Below are 17,325 nucleotides of genomic sequence, written 5' to 3'. Positions count from 1 at the left end.
TTAAAAGCCGTTCAAAAAACATTGCACACAAAAATTTTAATCAAAATTATTAGAGCCATTTTTGAGCAAACATTACTTTTCTATTTCCGCTTTATGGTACAGGTACCGTTAGTTTTAGTTCTACAAAAAAAAATTGATTTATTCTCTAGGCTTTAGGGAATTACCCAAAACTGTTTACTAGTAAGCTTGAAGAAAATCGCTCCAGTAGTTAAAGCTGCAGCTTGATGTCATACAGACAGACAGACAGACAGACAGACCACAGACAGAATTGCAGGACACACTTTTTTTGGCATTTTCCATCATCGTAATGTCATGTCCGATTGTTATCCCGAGTTCAATTTTTTTTACGAATCCTAAACTTGCCCTATAGCACTATGTTCATACATTAATATCGCAAGTAAAAATATTGTTACATCAAAAAGTTATAAAAACATATTTTGACAACCTAACCACTAAACAGGCGTAGGGTTTTACAACTATGCAGGTGAAGTTAAAGGAATTCTTCAAGATAAAAACCACTTTGGGATACAGTATGACAGAATGTGGCATTTATATTAAAAAAGACCTTGAAAAATTAATTTTATGCTAAAATTTTTTTTTAATGGTCAGGTAGCAGGTTTTCGATTAAATTTACTTTTCTGCACTTTTAATTCAAAAGATTCGATTAAGAGTCAAAACCTAAACCACATGTACAAATTTTGAAGTGAATTCACCTTTTGAAGTGTAAAATTCTCCACTGACTGTTTTTGCCAAAAAATTATTTTAAGGAGTGAAAATCAGCGAATATGAAAAAATCGGGTGTTTTTGCGTTTTTAACAATGTTGAGTTTAACCAACACTCGAGTCCAAAAACTTTTAATGTTGGGCCACAAATATAAACAAAAATCAGATCTACCGACCTAAACTTATGAATGAATTTTCTTGAAACAACATTCCTGCAAACAAATATATTTATGACTCTTAAATGTTCAACAAACAACAAATGCTACTGCTTTAGGTTAGGTTAGGTAGTAGTGGCTGTCAGGCAAATTACCCGACACACTTAGACCCTTATGGATCCATTGTGATACCACAAAAGACTAGCAAGTTGGGACTCACTAGCCGAACCACTCGGTGCTTCTTATGAATGAAGATAGACTTTTAACGTCCGTTTTCACTAGATCACTAGTGTAATCGTAGAAGAATTCTCCTAGATAGAGTTTTCTTTTATTAGAGAGAGCAGGGCAGGTGCACAGAAGATGTTGAACAGTTTCCTCTTCTTCTTCATCCATGCAACTTCTGCAGAAATCGTTAGAGAACACGCCCATTCTTTTTGCGTGTCTACCTATTAGACAGTGTCCTGTAAGGACACCTATGGTGCAGCTAATATGCTTTCTGTTTAAATTTAACAAACCCTTTGAACGTTTCAAGTCTATACAAGGCCATATTTGTTTAGTAGCTAGGCAAGTATTACTCTGAGTCCATCTGAGGTTGGTTTTCTTTAAAGCGTCCTGCTTTAGCATAAGTTTGCATGTAGCGATAGGTGTTCCTATATTGTTCCTTTCTGGTTGAAGAGGAGTAATTGTTCCTAGTTTGGCAAGTTCGTCTGCCCTGCAGTTGCCTGGGATGTCTCTATGTCCCGGCACCCATACGAGGTGAATGTTAAACTGCTCAGACATCTCCCTTAGAGATGTTTGACAGTCGAGGACCGTGATTGAGTTTGTAGAGACGGAGGCAAGAGATTTAATGGCTGCTTGACTGTCCGAGAAGATCCGAATATCCGTGTTGGATATTACGTTTTCTCTGAGCCAAGAGAGAACCTCCTTAATCGCCAGAATTTCTGCTTGGAACACGCTACATTGGTCTGGTAAGCGGAAGAAGAGACTGAGATTCAGTTTTTCCGAAAATATGCCACTTCCTACACCTTCATTGGTTTTTGAACCATCAGTATAGAAGTGTAAAGAGTCATTATCCAGAGTACTAAGGTTCTCCCATTCAGTTCTGGAGGGAATGGAGTTCTGGAAATTATTATCGAACACCAGTTGAGCCAATATGATTACTGGTCCACTGAGAGGTTGCTTTTAGACGAGTAGCTGAGCTAGCTGCTACTTGTTTGCTGAAGATGTCTAGGGGTGTGAGATTTAGAAGTATGTCTAGGGCGTCAGAAGGGGTTGACCTCAGCGCACCGCTTATGCACATACTTGCTGACCTTTGGACTTTGATAAGCTTGTTTAAGTTTATCGTTTTGTCCAGTGCGGTCCACCAAACTACCATCCCATATGTAAGTATTGGTCTTATGACCGATGTGTACAGCCAGTGTGCAATGTTAGGAGAAAATCCCCATTTGCCACCAATGGCTTTTTTGCATGAAAAGAGTGCCACATTGGCTTTTTTAACTCTTTCTTCAATATTGAGCTTCCAGGTCAGTTTTTTATCAAAAATGAGTCCTAGGTATTTAGCTTGATCGGATAGAGTAAGTGTTACCTCTTTAATTGTAGGGAGTTTGAAGTCTGGAATCTTGTATTTCCTCGTGAAAAGGACAAGATCCGTTTTGTGGGGATTAATATCCAATCCACATCCTCTAGCCCAGTGAATTAGCTTGTTTAAAGCTGTTTGTAGAAGTTCTGCAAGTGTCTGTGGGTATTTGCCCGATACGGCAATTGCCACATCATCCGCGTAGGCGATAACCTTAAAACCTTCTCCCTCTAGGTCTAGCAGCAGTTCGTTGACTACTAAGTTCCATAGGAGAGGCGATAAGACCCCTCCTTGAGGGGTCCCTCTGTTGGCTGCTCTACGGGTTTTGAAGTTTCCCAACTCTGAACTGATAATCCTGCTACTAAGCATGATTTCTATCATGTTCTTAAGCGGGTCTTCTATTTTGAGATTGTCAAGAGCATTCATGATTGCTGAATTCCTGACATTATTGAAAGCACCCTCTATGTCTAAAAAGGCGACAAGAGTGTACTCTTTGTAGTGTAGAGAGTATTCAATGGTGCTAACCAGAGAATGGAGAGCAGTTTCCACCGATTTCCCTTTAGTGTAGGCATGTTGTGCCTTAGAGATCAGACATGGTTCAATTTCCTGTCTTAGATGGATATCTATCATTCTTTCTAGAGTTTTAAGCAGAAAGGATGATAGACTAATAGGTCTTAAATCTTTTGGAGTGACATGAGAGCATTTTCCCGCCTTTGGTATAAAAACCACCTTTGCTTCCCTCCAGGCCTTTGGAATATACGAGAAGCTTATGCAGCTTATCATTATAATTTCCAACTTTCGTAGTATGATATCTGAGACGTGTTGTAATTCAGCGGGTATGATACCATCTGGCCCAGGTGATTTGTATGGATGGAAGCTATTTATTGCCCATATTAGTCTATCCTTGGAAATAAGATCTTTGCTAATTTGATAAAATTGGTTGGGTCGGTGACCAAAGTCACTTATTGAGTTCGAGCTACCAGGGAAATGAGTGTCTAGTAGCAAGTTTAGCGATTCCTCATAGGAGCTAGTCCAATCGCCATTAGAGTCTTTTAGGGAGCTCGGCATGGTTGGATTAGTTGAAAGGATTTTTCTGAGTCTAGATGCCTCAGAAGAATCTTCAATTTTACTACAGAAGTTCCTCCAGGAGGATCTTTTACTTTTCCGTAGTTGTTTCTTGTAACTTTTTAGAGAAACTTTATACAGGTCCCAGTCTAATGGGTTCCTTGTTTGTTTAGCCCTATTGAAAGCCTTTCTACAGTCTTTCCTGAGCGGTTCTAGCTCTTTGTTCCACCAGTGCGGTTTTTTCTTTCCTCTTATTATGGTAAGGGGACAAGAGTTAGCCATGGAATTGTTTAGAGCTTTGGTGAGATCGTTGACTTTTAAGTCAAGATCATCTGTATTAGAAGGGAAAATATTGTCCTGATTATTGTAGCAGGTAGTAAAAGTTTCCCTATATTTCACCCAATCCGTTTTCCTATAATTACGAAAACCGGTGGGTTTTGTGCATTCATCTTCGAGACTAAATTGGATATACATATGATCTGAGAATGAGTGATCATTAGATACAGCCCAATTCTTTATCTTGTGGTGAATTGTTTGGGATACAAGGGTAATGTCCAATACCTCTTGTCGGTTCTTTGTAACAAAGGTAGGTTCATTACCAATATTACAAATAAGGAGACTAGTACTTAGAATAAAATCAAAAAGTGACTCACCTCTTTCATTTACGTCAGTACTCCCCCACACTGTGTGATGAGCATTAGCATCACTGCCAATGAGGAGATCTACTTTTTGGCTCGCTGCTGCTGCAATCATTCGCCCAAGTGTCTCCCCCGGAGGCGGCCCACAATCATGGCCTAGGTAAGCAGACGTAATCCAATATGTTCCTTTGGAGGTCTGCAGTGTAGCGGTTGTGATATCACGATCGCTGTAATTAGGGAGTAAAAATACTGTTAGTGTTTTCTTTGCTAGTATGCAGGATCTAGGCTCACCTTTATCCGTCACATACAGCAGAGAATAATCTTTCGTCCCGAGGCCTCTCACCAAGGATTTTACAATCCAAGGTTCCTGGATCAGGACTATATCCTCTCCGGACTTGCTTAGTCGGAGAAGAAGGGCGGCCGAAGCCTTTATGGAGTGTTGGAGATTAATCTGTACCACCTGCAGCATGGCTACAACCAGTACGATCAACCTCCACCACTGTGGCATTTAGGTCTTCCGTTTCTGAGGTAGAGTTTAATAGCTCATCCTCAGAAATAAGATCCTCCTGCGCAACGCTGACAGTGTCCATGTCGGACAAACTTCCAGCCATCTCATCATCTTCCAATACGGAAGATATTGTTTTCGCGTCCTTTTCGGACGCTGGGTTTTGGTTCGTGTCATTTACTGACACTGGGGTTTGTTTTGTTCCCTCTTCGGGAACTTTCGAAGATGACCGCTGATCTGGAATGGAAGAGCTGCATGATGCATCCACTTCCATTGCTGAAAGTGCTTTACATATGCCCAATTCCTCCATTTCAGACTGCGCCGTATGGCCTGCAAGCCTTGCCATCTCCTCATCTTTTTTATATATTTTTAGCACAAGGCTATCAAATCCATACTGGATAACTCCCCCGGTTGCAGCCAGAGGATCCAGCGATTCTTTGTTAATGATAACAAGAGCCGAACGATAGCGCCCCACCGGCTCTTTTTCGATGATTGGGACTTTCCAGTCGTGAGTGGGCATCGAAGGGTTACTGAATTGAATCAGTCGGAGAACCATCTCTGGTGACGTGTGTAAGGCCGGGACCAGAGTACGAGCTCTTGGCCTGCAAGGGATTTCCTCCCTTGGCACAACCTCCAGCTTAGCACCTGGCCAGATCTCACCCAAATCACCCACAGCAAGCTTATAGAGATGTAACGATCTCTGATCATCGCAAACGATGAGTTTGACCCTATTTTGGTGCCATCCTCCGTCGCTTACCTTTGGAAGGGGGCCTGGGTTCGCCTCGAGAACAGGGATGAACCTGAACCCGAGGTGAGCCCTGACGTCCGCCCAATGATCAGGCGAGATGTTTCCATCTAAATTGCCTCTGTCGATGACCGCAACAGTAACCTTTTCTTTGACCACGTCACTAAAGGTATTCCCAATTCGAAGTGTCGGTGGTACGCCATCCAACACCCTTGCTTTTTTGGGTTGAGGATTTTCTTCCTCAAAGGACCTTTCTCGCTTAGACGTAGTGTCTTCGCTGATCCTCTCCATCACTTTCCTCGCCCACTTGAGCTTGCCGAGTTCAGAGCGACTTCTCTCCCCCGGGGCTTTTTCAGCATCGAGTTCGATGATCTTCATCGCTCGGCGACGCTCATTAGCGGGTCTGGATCTCGTTTTGCCCCCTTCCTTGGCCGAGCTGGAGTTCTTGTTCAGAACTGCAGCTCCACCAAGGGAAGGAGCAGCTGGATTCGAGGATGACTTATCGTGGCCAGCGGTTTTAGTATCACTAACCCCTCCCGCCACGATATTCTTCCCCGTCTCACTGGTATTACGGGCATTGGAGGTAGAGACAGAATTGCTAATAGCATCCCTGCCTCCCCCCCCTTGGACATTGTTGTTTCCTGGTTTGGGTGCCCCGTCACCTTGGTCTGTGATACAGACCGGTGGCAGCAGTGACACCGTCCCCTTTCCACACATTTTCATACTTCCTTCCGGGAGAGACGTTCCGTCACCTTGGTTGGCGGTTTGGTCGTTCTTAACTACCTCGCCGCTAGCCGGTGGCAGCAGAGTTGGCAACTCCGGAAGTTTGTTTCTTTCCAGGAGAGACATTCCGCCACCTAGGTTTACGGTTTGGTTGTTTTTCACTTCCTCATCGCGAACCGGTGGCAGCAGAGGCGCCGTTCCCGGAAGATTGTTCGTACTACTAGCATTAGGATTTGACTCCGTCCTGCAAGTAGTAGACGTTGGCATGACTGCCGCATCACTCGCTTTTTTAGAGCAAGTGGCCGGCAAGTCCTGCTTCCCGCCATGTTTTTTTGGTTTTGTTTGTTTGTTTGTTTGTTTTGTTTTTTTGTTTAAAGAATTCATAGAAGGTCCCACGAGTAGAAACGGAAAGAAAAGTAAAGCTACTGCTTTACTTGTGGGGAAAAATGTATCAAAAGTGGAATTAATATTCCAAAAAGACAATACTAAGGGTAGCCAATACTTAACTTTCTATGAACTGAAAAAATCTTCAAATAAAGAGTGAGCATTTCCTCACAATCTTTATAACTGTGACTATGATTGTGCCATGGTACTGATATTTTTTGTATAATGTATGTTGGTAGCCTATTATCTATGTAAAATATATGGGAAACTTTTTTCGAAGATTTAATTTTAAGGGTTAACTCGGGCGTATACGTATTTTTTTTTTTTTTGAGAAAAAAAAATCAAATATATGTTTGGTTGAACCATAAACTCTGAAATTATAGTTAGTTCAATATACACTTAGGAGCAAAAAAATGGAATCAAACTTTTGCGTTTTTTTAAAACGTTAATTGGCCAGGATGTAATTGACATACATGAATGTTAATTGCACCATTAAAAAGCTTGAAACAAAGGCTTTAAATCAATACTAGGAACTTTAAAACCCGTTCACTTTATAAGGATCCAATCAACATAAATGAAGCATGTAAGCAAAAAAAGACTGAAACTGAAACAGAGAGTATCTGGAAAATTTAACATTTTAAAAAAATTAAGTGCAATTTATTGACAGATAACGTCAATAGTAACGGTAGGAAAAAAAATTGAAATTGAAGCAGAGAATATCAAGAAAATTTAACATTTAGAAAAAAATGAAGTGCAATTTATTTATTTATTTATTTATTTATTTGAAATTTATTTGGCCAATGGCCATTAAGGTCTAAAAGAAATTTACAATTTTTTAAAGTTACATTCAAATTTTTATCAGTAATTTAAGTAAAATAAAAAGCATTTAACATTATATATTTGATTTTGCATAAATGATTACTTGATTTTTAAATTGATCTAAATTGTTTATATTTCTTATATTCAGTGGAAGATTATTATATGCTTGTAGTCCCATATAGATTATACTGGATTGTGCTCTTGTCGTTCTCGTTCGAATGATGTTGAATTCTTCAATGTTTCGCAAACTATATTGTATATTTCTATTTTCAGGTATTATTGATTTAAGATATTCAGGACACATATTGTGTTTTATTTTGAAAACAAACACCATTGCCATCATGAAAAGTCTTTGATTTATATTTAACCAATTTAATGATTGTAGCATTGCAGTTGAAGAGGAATAACGATCACATTTTAATATAACACGCATGGCTTTGTTTTGAAGTTTTTGAATTCTCATTTTTTGTGTTATGTTACATGTAAAGAGGAGACTTGCACAGTATTCAAAATGAGGTTTTACAGTCACATTAAAAACTTTTATTGCACTATCTTTTGATATATTTCTTCGGGTTCTTCTAAGAACTCCTAATTTTTGAGATACTTTATTGCATATTAAGTCTATATGTTCATTAAAAGATAATTTATTATCTAGCACAACACCAAGATATTTTATAGATGATACTTCTTCTAAGTTTTGGTTATTGATTTGAATTTGAGAATTTAATTGGGACAGGGAGACAGGTTTATTGACTATCATAAATTTTGTTTTTGAAGTATTAACGATAAGTTTATTCATGTTTAGCCACGTAAAAATATTGTTTAAATCACTTTGAATTTGTTTAATCACAGTTTTGATATCTTTTCCACTTAAATAAATTAAACTATCGTCTGCAAATAGGACCAATTTGGAATATTGAACTACTTTTTCCATATCATTGATGTACAGAAGAAAAAGAAGCACTCCTAGGATTGTTCCTTGTGGAACTCCAGTAGCAACTGTTGCAGAGTCTGAAATGTTGTTATTTACAGACGTTTTTTGAGTTCTGTCATATATGAAATTTTTAAACCACTTTCGTTCTGTGTTTCGTATACCATATTTTTCTAATTTGTTTAATAATATTTTGTGGTCAACTGTTTCAAAGGCCCGCTTAAGATCTAAAAACACGGCAACCACACAGTTCTTGTCATCGATTTCTTTTTTCCAATCACTTACAACATAATTAACACAAGTTTCACAAGAATGATTAGAGCGAAAGCCGGATTGGTTTACGGAAAGAATATTATTATTGTCAAGAAAAAGTTGTAGTTGAGTAGAGGCAATTTTCTCAATCACTTTTTCATAAATTGGGAGCATATTTATGGGACGAAAATCACTGCAGAGAGTTGAGCTTGCCACTTTCTTTTTTGGGAGAATAAGAGATTCTTTCCATGATTTGGGAAAAAAACCGGAATTGAAAGACGTATTGATAATTCGAACAAAGACGGGACCGACAATTTCTATAGAGTCTTTTAACATTTTTGTGTTCATATAATTAAAATCACTTTTAGTGCTTATCACAGATAGGGTATTGACAATATCATTTGTATCAATCATGTTAAACTTAAAATCTATATTGCACTCATCAACTAAACTACTATAATTACAAAATATCACAGAATTGCTAAGATCACAGATGCTTTTAATAAAAAAGTTATTAAGCTTTTCAGCTATAATTGCATTATTAGTTACATTATCACAGTCTTCGAATTTCACTAAAGAGATTTCATCTTTATTTGTCTTTAAAACATGCTTTTTTAATTGTCTCCACATTTCTTTTTGGTTGTTAGCATTTTGTATTTTTTCAGTTATAAAACTTGACTTAGCAAATTCAATTTGTCTTTTGTAATAGTTTCTGTATTGATGATAAGCTTGCCAGTTGCTTAAGGTATTTGTTGAAACAGCCGTTTTATATAAATTAATTTTTACGTTTTTTGCATATCTAAGTTCAGAATTGAACCATTCACAGTTTTGATAAGGGAAGGTTCGAGTGATCACCATACTATTAACAACTTTTTTCAATTCTTCAGCAAATTGTTCACTTAGAGTATGTAAATTATAAGAATTATCAGAATTAAAACTAGAGAAGAATTGATTGAGGCTTAGTTCATTTAAAAAATATTCTTTATTGTACTTACAGTAGCTTATAGTTTTTTTAAATACTCGTTTCTGTTTTGAACACTGTATAGTAACTTCCAAAGCTTCATGATCACTTATTTTAAATTTAGGTTCCACTTTAGCGTTGCAGATGTTTCTATTATTAGTTAGAACATAGTCAATTAGGGTACATGAAGTTGGTGTTATCCTCGTAGGATGAGTATTAAGCATGGAAAGGTTATTATCAGTTATTATTTGTTTTAAACGTTTTGTATAGGTATTGTTCATAGCCTGCCAATCTATATTAAAATCTCCCATTATTATAAAGTTATTATTGCACTGTTGCAGAAAGTCTATCCATCTTTCTAGGTTATCACAGAAATCACTTTTTGTGGATAGATGGGATCTATATATTGCACATAAGTATATCACAGCTGTATTTTCATATTGCACTTTAATAATTAAACACCAAAAGTTCATAGCGACAACAAATTTTTTAACAAGAGAACACTTAAACGATTTTTTGACATAAAAAACTAATCCGCCTGTATGACTAGACTCGCTATCACAGTTGAAAATATAAAAACCATCTAGTTGTATTTCAGCAAGATTATGTTTTTTTGTAAAATGTGTCTCAGTTAGTACTAATATATCACAGCCATATTCACTTATTATTGTTTGAAGGCAAGAAAAGTTGTTTAATAGACCCTCAATGTTAGAGAAGTAGCACTTAATATTGTCTAGTTGCTAGTATCTGACACGTTCTTCTACCATTTTTATTGACAGATAGCTATGATACTATCGTATGCATTTTGAAGTTTTTACCAACAATTAAAAGTAAAAAATTCAAGCTTTTAAATGAGACCATAAAACTTGAAGAAACATTATTTTATCCATTGCAATTTTTGTTTTAAATAAAAATTATCTTTTTTGATTCCGTTTTTTTGCTCTTAAGTGTATATTTAATAATGCTCTTCTTTTTATTTCTAGAAAACGTTATGGAATGCGCCAAAGACTGATGACAGATGATGACTTCTGTACGAATGTTCATGATAGTCGACCATACTGATGTTACGAATACAATCACAGATGTCAACTTTAAATCTGTCTCACATCAATTAAATCTGAGCTTTTTATCTTCGATCGAATTGTATTTGAAATCGCTCAGAAAATTTGTTATTCATCATTAATTCGTGGAATTTCCAAGTTTTTTTTTTTTTTAATTAATTGTGTGAAAACAACCTTTGGATGCTGACTACGATTTAATTGGATGCAACTCTACCTGAATTGTATTACGTAGGTTAAGTTTACATACGAGTATAGAAAAGTATAGATAATAAGTTGAATGTAATTATAATTGACAATTATTAAGTATAGTAGTTTAAAATAGTTCCCCTTTCGGCTTATATGTATATCCCATTATTATTATTATTGTTCATAGAATATTTAGTATATATTTTTTTTACTTTTTATTTAAACACAATGACTGTGATATTGATAGATTTAAAAGTAAATATTAAAGTTATCGTGACAATGTTTAAGTATATCTGTAATTTTAATTAAGAATAAATCAATGATTGAAACAAATCGAAGAGGCGTTTTGATTCAGAAGACAATTCAGAAAATGTATCATAGAGTGGAATTTTGAAATTGCATCATAACACTGCCGATCACACAAATATTTTCCAGGCCGTTATCATTTCTGACTAAATGGAAGGTGATGATTCCCTAACAACATTAGTTTTATTCTCTAGCAGCTTTATGGCTTTTAAATATTCATACATACAAATTCATACAAATACCATTTTCCAGTAAAACTTTTAAAAAAACCATAATATGGTTTAGAACTACTGAAAGAAACCAATGTTCTTTTTAGTCTTTCTGAGCCCATATATTGGAGCGATATTTATGGACAATTTTAAAACACGCTTAAAATTAGCAAGACTTAAAAATTAGTATGAAAAAGAACATGTCCCTCTAAGTGAAAATTACTGACGCCTCTTAAGAAGTATAACTTCGAAAATATTACAATTAAATCCGTAGAACAATTTATCGAGAATCTCAGTTAATAAATAGCACACTTCTTGAGATGAATTTTTTGTTTTTTTAATTTTAAACTGATCCCTTAGTGTTGCATCCTTTACTAAAACTTCTTAACATGACCAATATGTAATAGTAAACCATTTAAAAGGTTAAGGAATGATCAGTCAATAAAAGTCAAATCATCTGAGTACTTAATCAAGAATGGAAAAATTTTAACGAAGATTTTTCAATTTAAAAAAAGTTCCACATACGCCATAGTGACTCCTTAGTTCCCTCTAATAAAATCGATAACTAAGAAGTGAAAGAAATTAACCTTTGTTGAGCATCAATATATATCAAAATTGTTCCCGTTGGAAGATCTAAATAAAAAATGGTGCGATGGTAGTATAACGACCTTTAACCATCACTCTAAGTTCTTCAACCCCTCATTATTTGATGGTTGCCAAAGCCCTGAAACAGGAAGGGGAATAAATAAAATTGATGGTTCAGACAGATACTTGTTCTATGTAATTCATTGATTTGGGCAAGAAGTTTCTTTTTTGGTGGAACCTAAGGATGCAAAGATTATAAAATGGAAGGTATAGTTTGTGTTTTCATAATAAAGAAAACTAATTTTTGATGTTCCTGTTTCAAAAATAGTGGCAAACTTTAACAAACGGATGTTGGTGTAAATTTAACAACATCGATGAACGTTGAACCACAATGTTAAACGCAAACAAAAAAAAAGAAATCCCTGGAATAACAGCGCAACCGAAAAAGAGTATACGAAGTGCGTTTTCAATGTAAACTTCAGTGTTTGTCTTTTGCATGGTACCTAATGCAATCTTTTAGAACGTAATTTAAGTCAAATGTGCTAATAATGTCAAATTTTAACTTCTTGTATGTGTTTTTAAATCATGTTTTTAGGGCCATTATATTTAAAGTCTTCATTAAAAAATTTAAAAACTTTCCAATCGCATACTTGTGAACTTGTGAACAACAACTTGTGTGTATTACAACAAGTTCAGAGGTTAGATTCAAACATGGTATAAAAAGACAAGGTATGATTATTAGAGCCGCCATCTTACAAAATGGGGTAATAAGGTTTTGACGTTTGGCATTCGGCAAAGTCAAAAGCAACAACAATTTCCAAGACAAATTTGTTTACAACAACAATTTCAATGGGCTGGGCTGTCAAAACCTTAAGTAGCCATAAGTTTTGACAGTTCTCGATACTGAGTTTTTTCTAATGATCATACCTTCTCTTTTTATACCATGAGATTCAAACACCTTAAATCCCACCAACTTACAACAAAACGATTCCCGCTTAAAATAAGTGGTCTCCATCTTAATTTAAGGTGAACTTCATTTCATTTCATTTTAATGTGAATGTTCATCTTAAAAAACCGACAAAAATAAAAAAAAAATTAAATTATAGTCACACTCAGTGGCTGCCATTTTTTTTTTAAATTAAAATGTTTCCACATAAAAATAAGATGATCTCCCGCTTAAATTACAGTGAATTTCTTATGAAATTGAACATTCAAGAAATTAAGATGACTTGTCACCTTTATTCAAGACGGAAAAGTGATCATAGCGAAAAACCATGCAGGAATCTTAACTTAAGATTTTAAAAAGATGAAACATGTACTAAAAATGTATGTATAGACATTTTTTGTGTACGACTTATGATTTCCACTCAACGGATGTTTCAAGGCTTTTTTGAGTGGAAAGTCGTACATAAAAACGGATAGATACGATATAATAATTATATTGCTGTTAGTTTTTTCATATTTTTTCTTAACTAATTTTTTGTAAAAAATAAAAAAATATATTGTTGGAAACGAATGTGTGATTTTCTAGCTAGGTAAATCTGCGCATAACTCTGCTGAAATTCTTAAATAACAAAATGTAATGTTTAATTCCGGGTTCACAATAAAACTTATTTAATTTCCACTTATATTTCCGTTCAAATAAGAACACACTTTATTTCAACTCAATTTACTTTTATTATTCGCTCAAACAAATACACTTTTAAATCACTTTATTTACTACTAACAATTCGTAACACTTTATTTCACTTTGTACTGTACTCTTTCACTTTCAAGATTAAACTGTTTCCGGTCGGTGTCTACGCTGCCCCTTTATACCGGAATTTCTAAATTCGAGAATGTCTTCGAAGGTTCTCGTCTTTGCTTCTCGAAACTTCCTTTCCAGGAGGGGGCGCTTCATACTTCCAGTCTAGTGGGATATTTTGGGATGTGTTCAGAGGGTAGGTAATTTCTTAATTATTAAAGGTGAGTTCACATTTCTATCTTTGGTGTAGTAGGTAGTGTGTTCAGAAATTTATCTTAAACAGAAGTTCTGAAATTCGTTACAAAAATTTGAATTTTCGAGAGAATTTTGTATGGGAGCCAAAATTGGGCTCGATCGATATTAGGCTATTAGCCAAAACCACAAAAAAGCTTTTTTGCCTTTTTTTGGTAATTTCGTATAGTTGCTGTGAAAAAATGTTGCTGGAAACATACAGATTCGTGTTAAGCTAACCAAAAAACATAAAGTTGGACATTAGAATCAATTTCACCTGCATTTTACACTAGAGTAAAACTTCAAAAAGCTTCATCCAAAAATCGTTCAATGTAAACTCATACAATAAAGCTCTTACGATTTCACCCATGTAAAGCTTTCATTATCATCCATTTTGTTCTCCTGTCAAAATTATAAAGTATACTTTTCTCACTTCATTCATCGGTATTCTTTTCGTTGCTCAACACTTGAACAGTCAACTTATTTTTAGCTAACTAATTTTTTATTTTTCTGACAAATAATCACTAAAAAAACAATGAAAAATAAACTTGTTAACTAAACATAAACTTGTGATAAGTGTTTTTATTTCCTATTAACTTGTGTTCATCTTATAAGTCTTATAATAAGACAATACAAAAAACCAATAAAATTTTTTCCTAAGTTTTGTTCTGTTCCTATATCGTTCCGTTCAAAGTGCAAGCAAAACTGCAAAGTGCACCATTTTTCCAATTCATTTCTCAACAAGTAGATTTTTTCTTCAACAACAAATTTTGTATAAAATTGAGAATTCATTTCGTTTCAAACATTCAAGCTGTGCGGTTGTGTTTTATACTACTTTGCACCGCTCGCTCTCTTATCAGATTTTTAAATTCTATTTGACTTGGACACTGAGCAAATTTTCATAATTTTTTTTTGTTATTTTTTGCTAAAAGCGCCTATAAAAAGACTATTTAAAAAAAAATAGAAAAAAATCAATTTTATTTTCTATTTATTATTTGTCTGTGTCTCGTCACCGAAAACCCAGACACTGGCTGTGAAAAAAATATTGAAAGACACTTTATTTTTTTGTGTGTGTGCCTGTGCATTTCCTTCGTTTTTATTTTTTGGGTGGGCACTGGGCAAAGGTAAAGAAAGTTTCCATCAAAATCTTCTCTTCAGTTGAGTGCCCTTTTTGCAATTAATCTAATTGGATTTATATTTTGCACACACTCTGACTAGTACGCACGCACACAACACAGCTTATTTAAGGGGTTAATTGACTACAATCGCTCATTGCTCTCGAGAAGATTTGTAGGATACCACCAAAATGACGTCGACGCATTGGGAAGAATTTTATGCAAAGCATCTTCCACCAGCTGACTTCGAGGACAATCGATCTTTGTTGAAAGAGTTTTGTGACCGTCACAATAAATTACAGAATCGTATAGTCCTTGTTACGGTAAGTACCTATTTTTCTTTCTTTTTTCTGTGTCTATTTTATTTCTAATTTTTAATGTGATTATTGCCATAAAATATGGTTTGTGTAAGTTCTTTTTAAATTGTGTTTTGTATCGACCATTTTACCGGCAAATAAAATCTATTGGAAAAAAAAATGCGTTCATAATGAACTTTTTGCCCAGTATAAAAAATCAGCAAAAAAAAAAACCATCAGTCAGCTTAAATTTTTTGTTATTTTCAATTTGTTTATGGAAATTGTGTGATTTTTTTTGTGTATTTATAAGCTAATTGGTAAGACAAACAAACAGATAATAATAATTAGTGAAAAAAGAATAATTAAATTTCGTTCGTATTGAAAGAAAAATGTATACCTGAAAGCATTTTTGCATTCGAATATACAAAATTTCTTGTTGTTGCTTTTTGATTGCATCTGATTTAAAAGTGGAAAGAATGATTGGTAGAGAATTTTTGCATATTCTAGCATAAAATTGATATAGATACTTGCAATTTTTGTGTGTGAACAAAATTTGAGATACATACGTGCTACAGGTAATTTTTCAATAAAGAGTCAGAGTCCTAAAAAGAGTTTTTTTTTATGAATTATGGTGAACAAAATGTGAATTTCAAATAAGTGGAGTTTTTTTTTTAACTTGTTATCGGACTTGTAGAGCAAAAAAAAAAAAAAAACAATATCTATCTATTTGGCAAATTCAATATCTTCAGTTTAATTACGAGATAAAAGGTTAAAACATTAACCATTTCTTGTCTCTACCTATAACTTAATCAAAGAAATAAATTTGTGCAACGACACCCTGTAAAGATGCAAGGGGTAAACCCCTAATAACTCCCAATCATTCTTCTGTGTGTGTATTTAATTTGCAATAATCGAAGGGACCTGCAATTCAGTGGCGTATCCAGAAAAAAATTTGGGGGGGACTGAAAAATGTTTCAAAAATTTTTAATAGGGTAAATGTACTCAAAATTTGTCTCTTTTTTTTTTATTCATCTTTGATCGAGAGAAAAGCGCTGTGCTGCGGTACTGAAAGTCGAATAGTAGCATTTTACTGCTCCCGACAACTTTGTACTACTGTCTCCTTTCACATTCAAAGTAACTATTTTTCCAAGTTCTTGTATCCCAAACATTTTACACAAACAGCAAGGTGTTTAGTAATCTTAAAAAAAAAAAAACACTTTTTCGTTCGAACTTTTTCATGTGCTGAATTCAAAACTGTTTACAGATTTATTCCTATCACGTCTAGTTTTTGAGCTATACTCATCACTTTTTTCGGTATAAATGCCCATATTTCCGCAATTCGACCGAAAGTGAACTGGCATCACTTTTCAATTTCACGTGAAATTGATCTTCGATCGATTTCGAAAACTTCGAAAATGTCAAAACTGAAGGATCATCCATTTTTATTTTGTTTCTAAAATTAAATTACTGCTACTTTGAACATGGATGCAATTTTATTGGCAACTTTATTTTAAAAAAGCAGAATTTAAAAGAAAAAATAGAAGTCACATTTTGCGAGACATATGAAATATGTTAGTGAAATGCAGAACATGGGCGATATTATTTCAAATTTTCAAAGAAAAATAAATTAGATAAAGTGTAAAGCGATATATATAAAGCATGATATTTCATGCCTCATGTGTTTTATGTATTTTGTATTAAATTAACAACAAATAAACATTACAAAACAATAAAAATATAAGCTTTGATAATATTTTGTCCAAAAATTAGAGATTCTTAAAAAAAGATACCAAGTTCACGAGTAGAAACAAAGCGAATAGAATTCGATCAAAAAATCGAAATGAGCGAAAAAATGTAGAACACCTAATTTCACTATCGGCAACGCAAGTGAATGCTCAAAAAGTGAAATGCAGAACGTAAAAGTCTCAAAAACTAATGTTTAATCCGAAATATATATTTTTTAATAATATGTTCCTTTTTTAATACAAATCAGAAGCACAAACTGGAATTTGCTTAAATGTGCCCTTGATTATGAAAGTGGACTAAGTCACTTTTTGCATTGTTTAAAGAAAAACTTACATAATAATTTTCTTATAACGATTTTATTTTATTTTTT

At 34.5% G+C, this 17,325-nt stretch overlaps 2 protein-coding genes across 4 annotated transcripts in view; both read left to right on the top strand.

The window, feature by feature from the left end:
- LOC129913551 (uncharacterized) overlaps positions 1 to 11,011 on the top strand; it is a 35,927-nt gene extending 24,916 nt beyond the window's left edge. The window contains exon 5 of the mRNA XM_055992286.1: positions 10,460 to 11,011. Within this exon, the coding sequence (XP_055848261.1) occupies positions 10,460 to 10,538 (79 nt within the window). The 3' untranslated portion in view covers positions 10,539 to 11,011. The remainder of the gene's footprint in view (positions 1 to 10,459) is intronic.
- Positions 11,012 to 14,734: 3,723 nt separating this feature from the next.
- The window catches only part of LOC129913375 (phosphopantothenate--cysteine ligase), a 36,573-nt gene continuing 33,982 nt past the window's right edge, over positions 14,735 to 17,325 (top strand). For all 3 annotated transcript variants that reach the window (XR_008772042.1, XR_008772043.1, XM_055992001.1), the window contains exon 1: positions 14,735 to 15,236. Coding sequence is in view for 1 of the 3 variants with exons in the window: in XM_055992001.1 (XP_055847976.1) it covers positions 15,105 to 15,236 (132 nt within the window). In the remaining 2 variants the exon portion in view is untranslated. The remainder of the gene's footprint in view (positions 15,237 to 17,325) is intronic.

This window comes from Episyrphus balteatus, chromosome 3 (genome assembly GCF_945859705.1).
Source record: "Episyrphus balteatus chromosome 3, idEpiBalt1.1, whole genome shotgun sequence".
Classification (NCBI taxonomy): Eukaryota; Metazoa; Arthropoda; class Insecta; order Diptera; family Syrphidae; genus Episyrphus; species Episyrphus balteatus.
The sequence above is the reverse complement of the archived record's forward strand: the minus strand, read 5'-3'. Positions and strand labels throughout refer to the sequence as shown.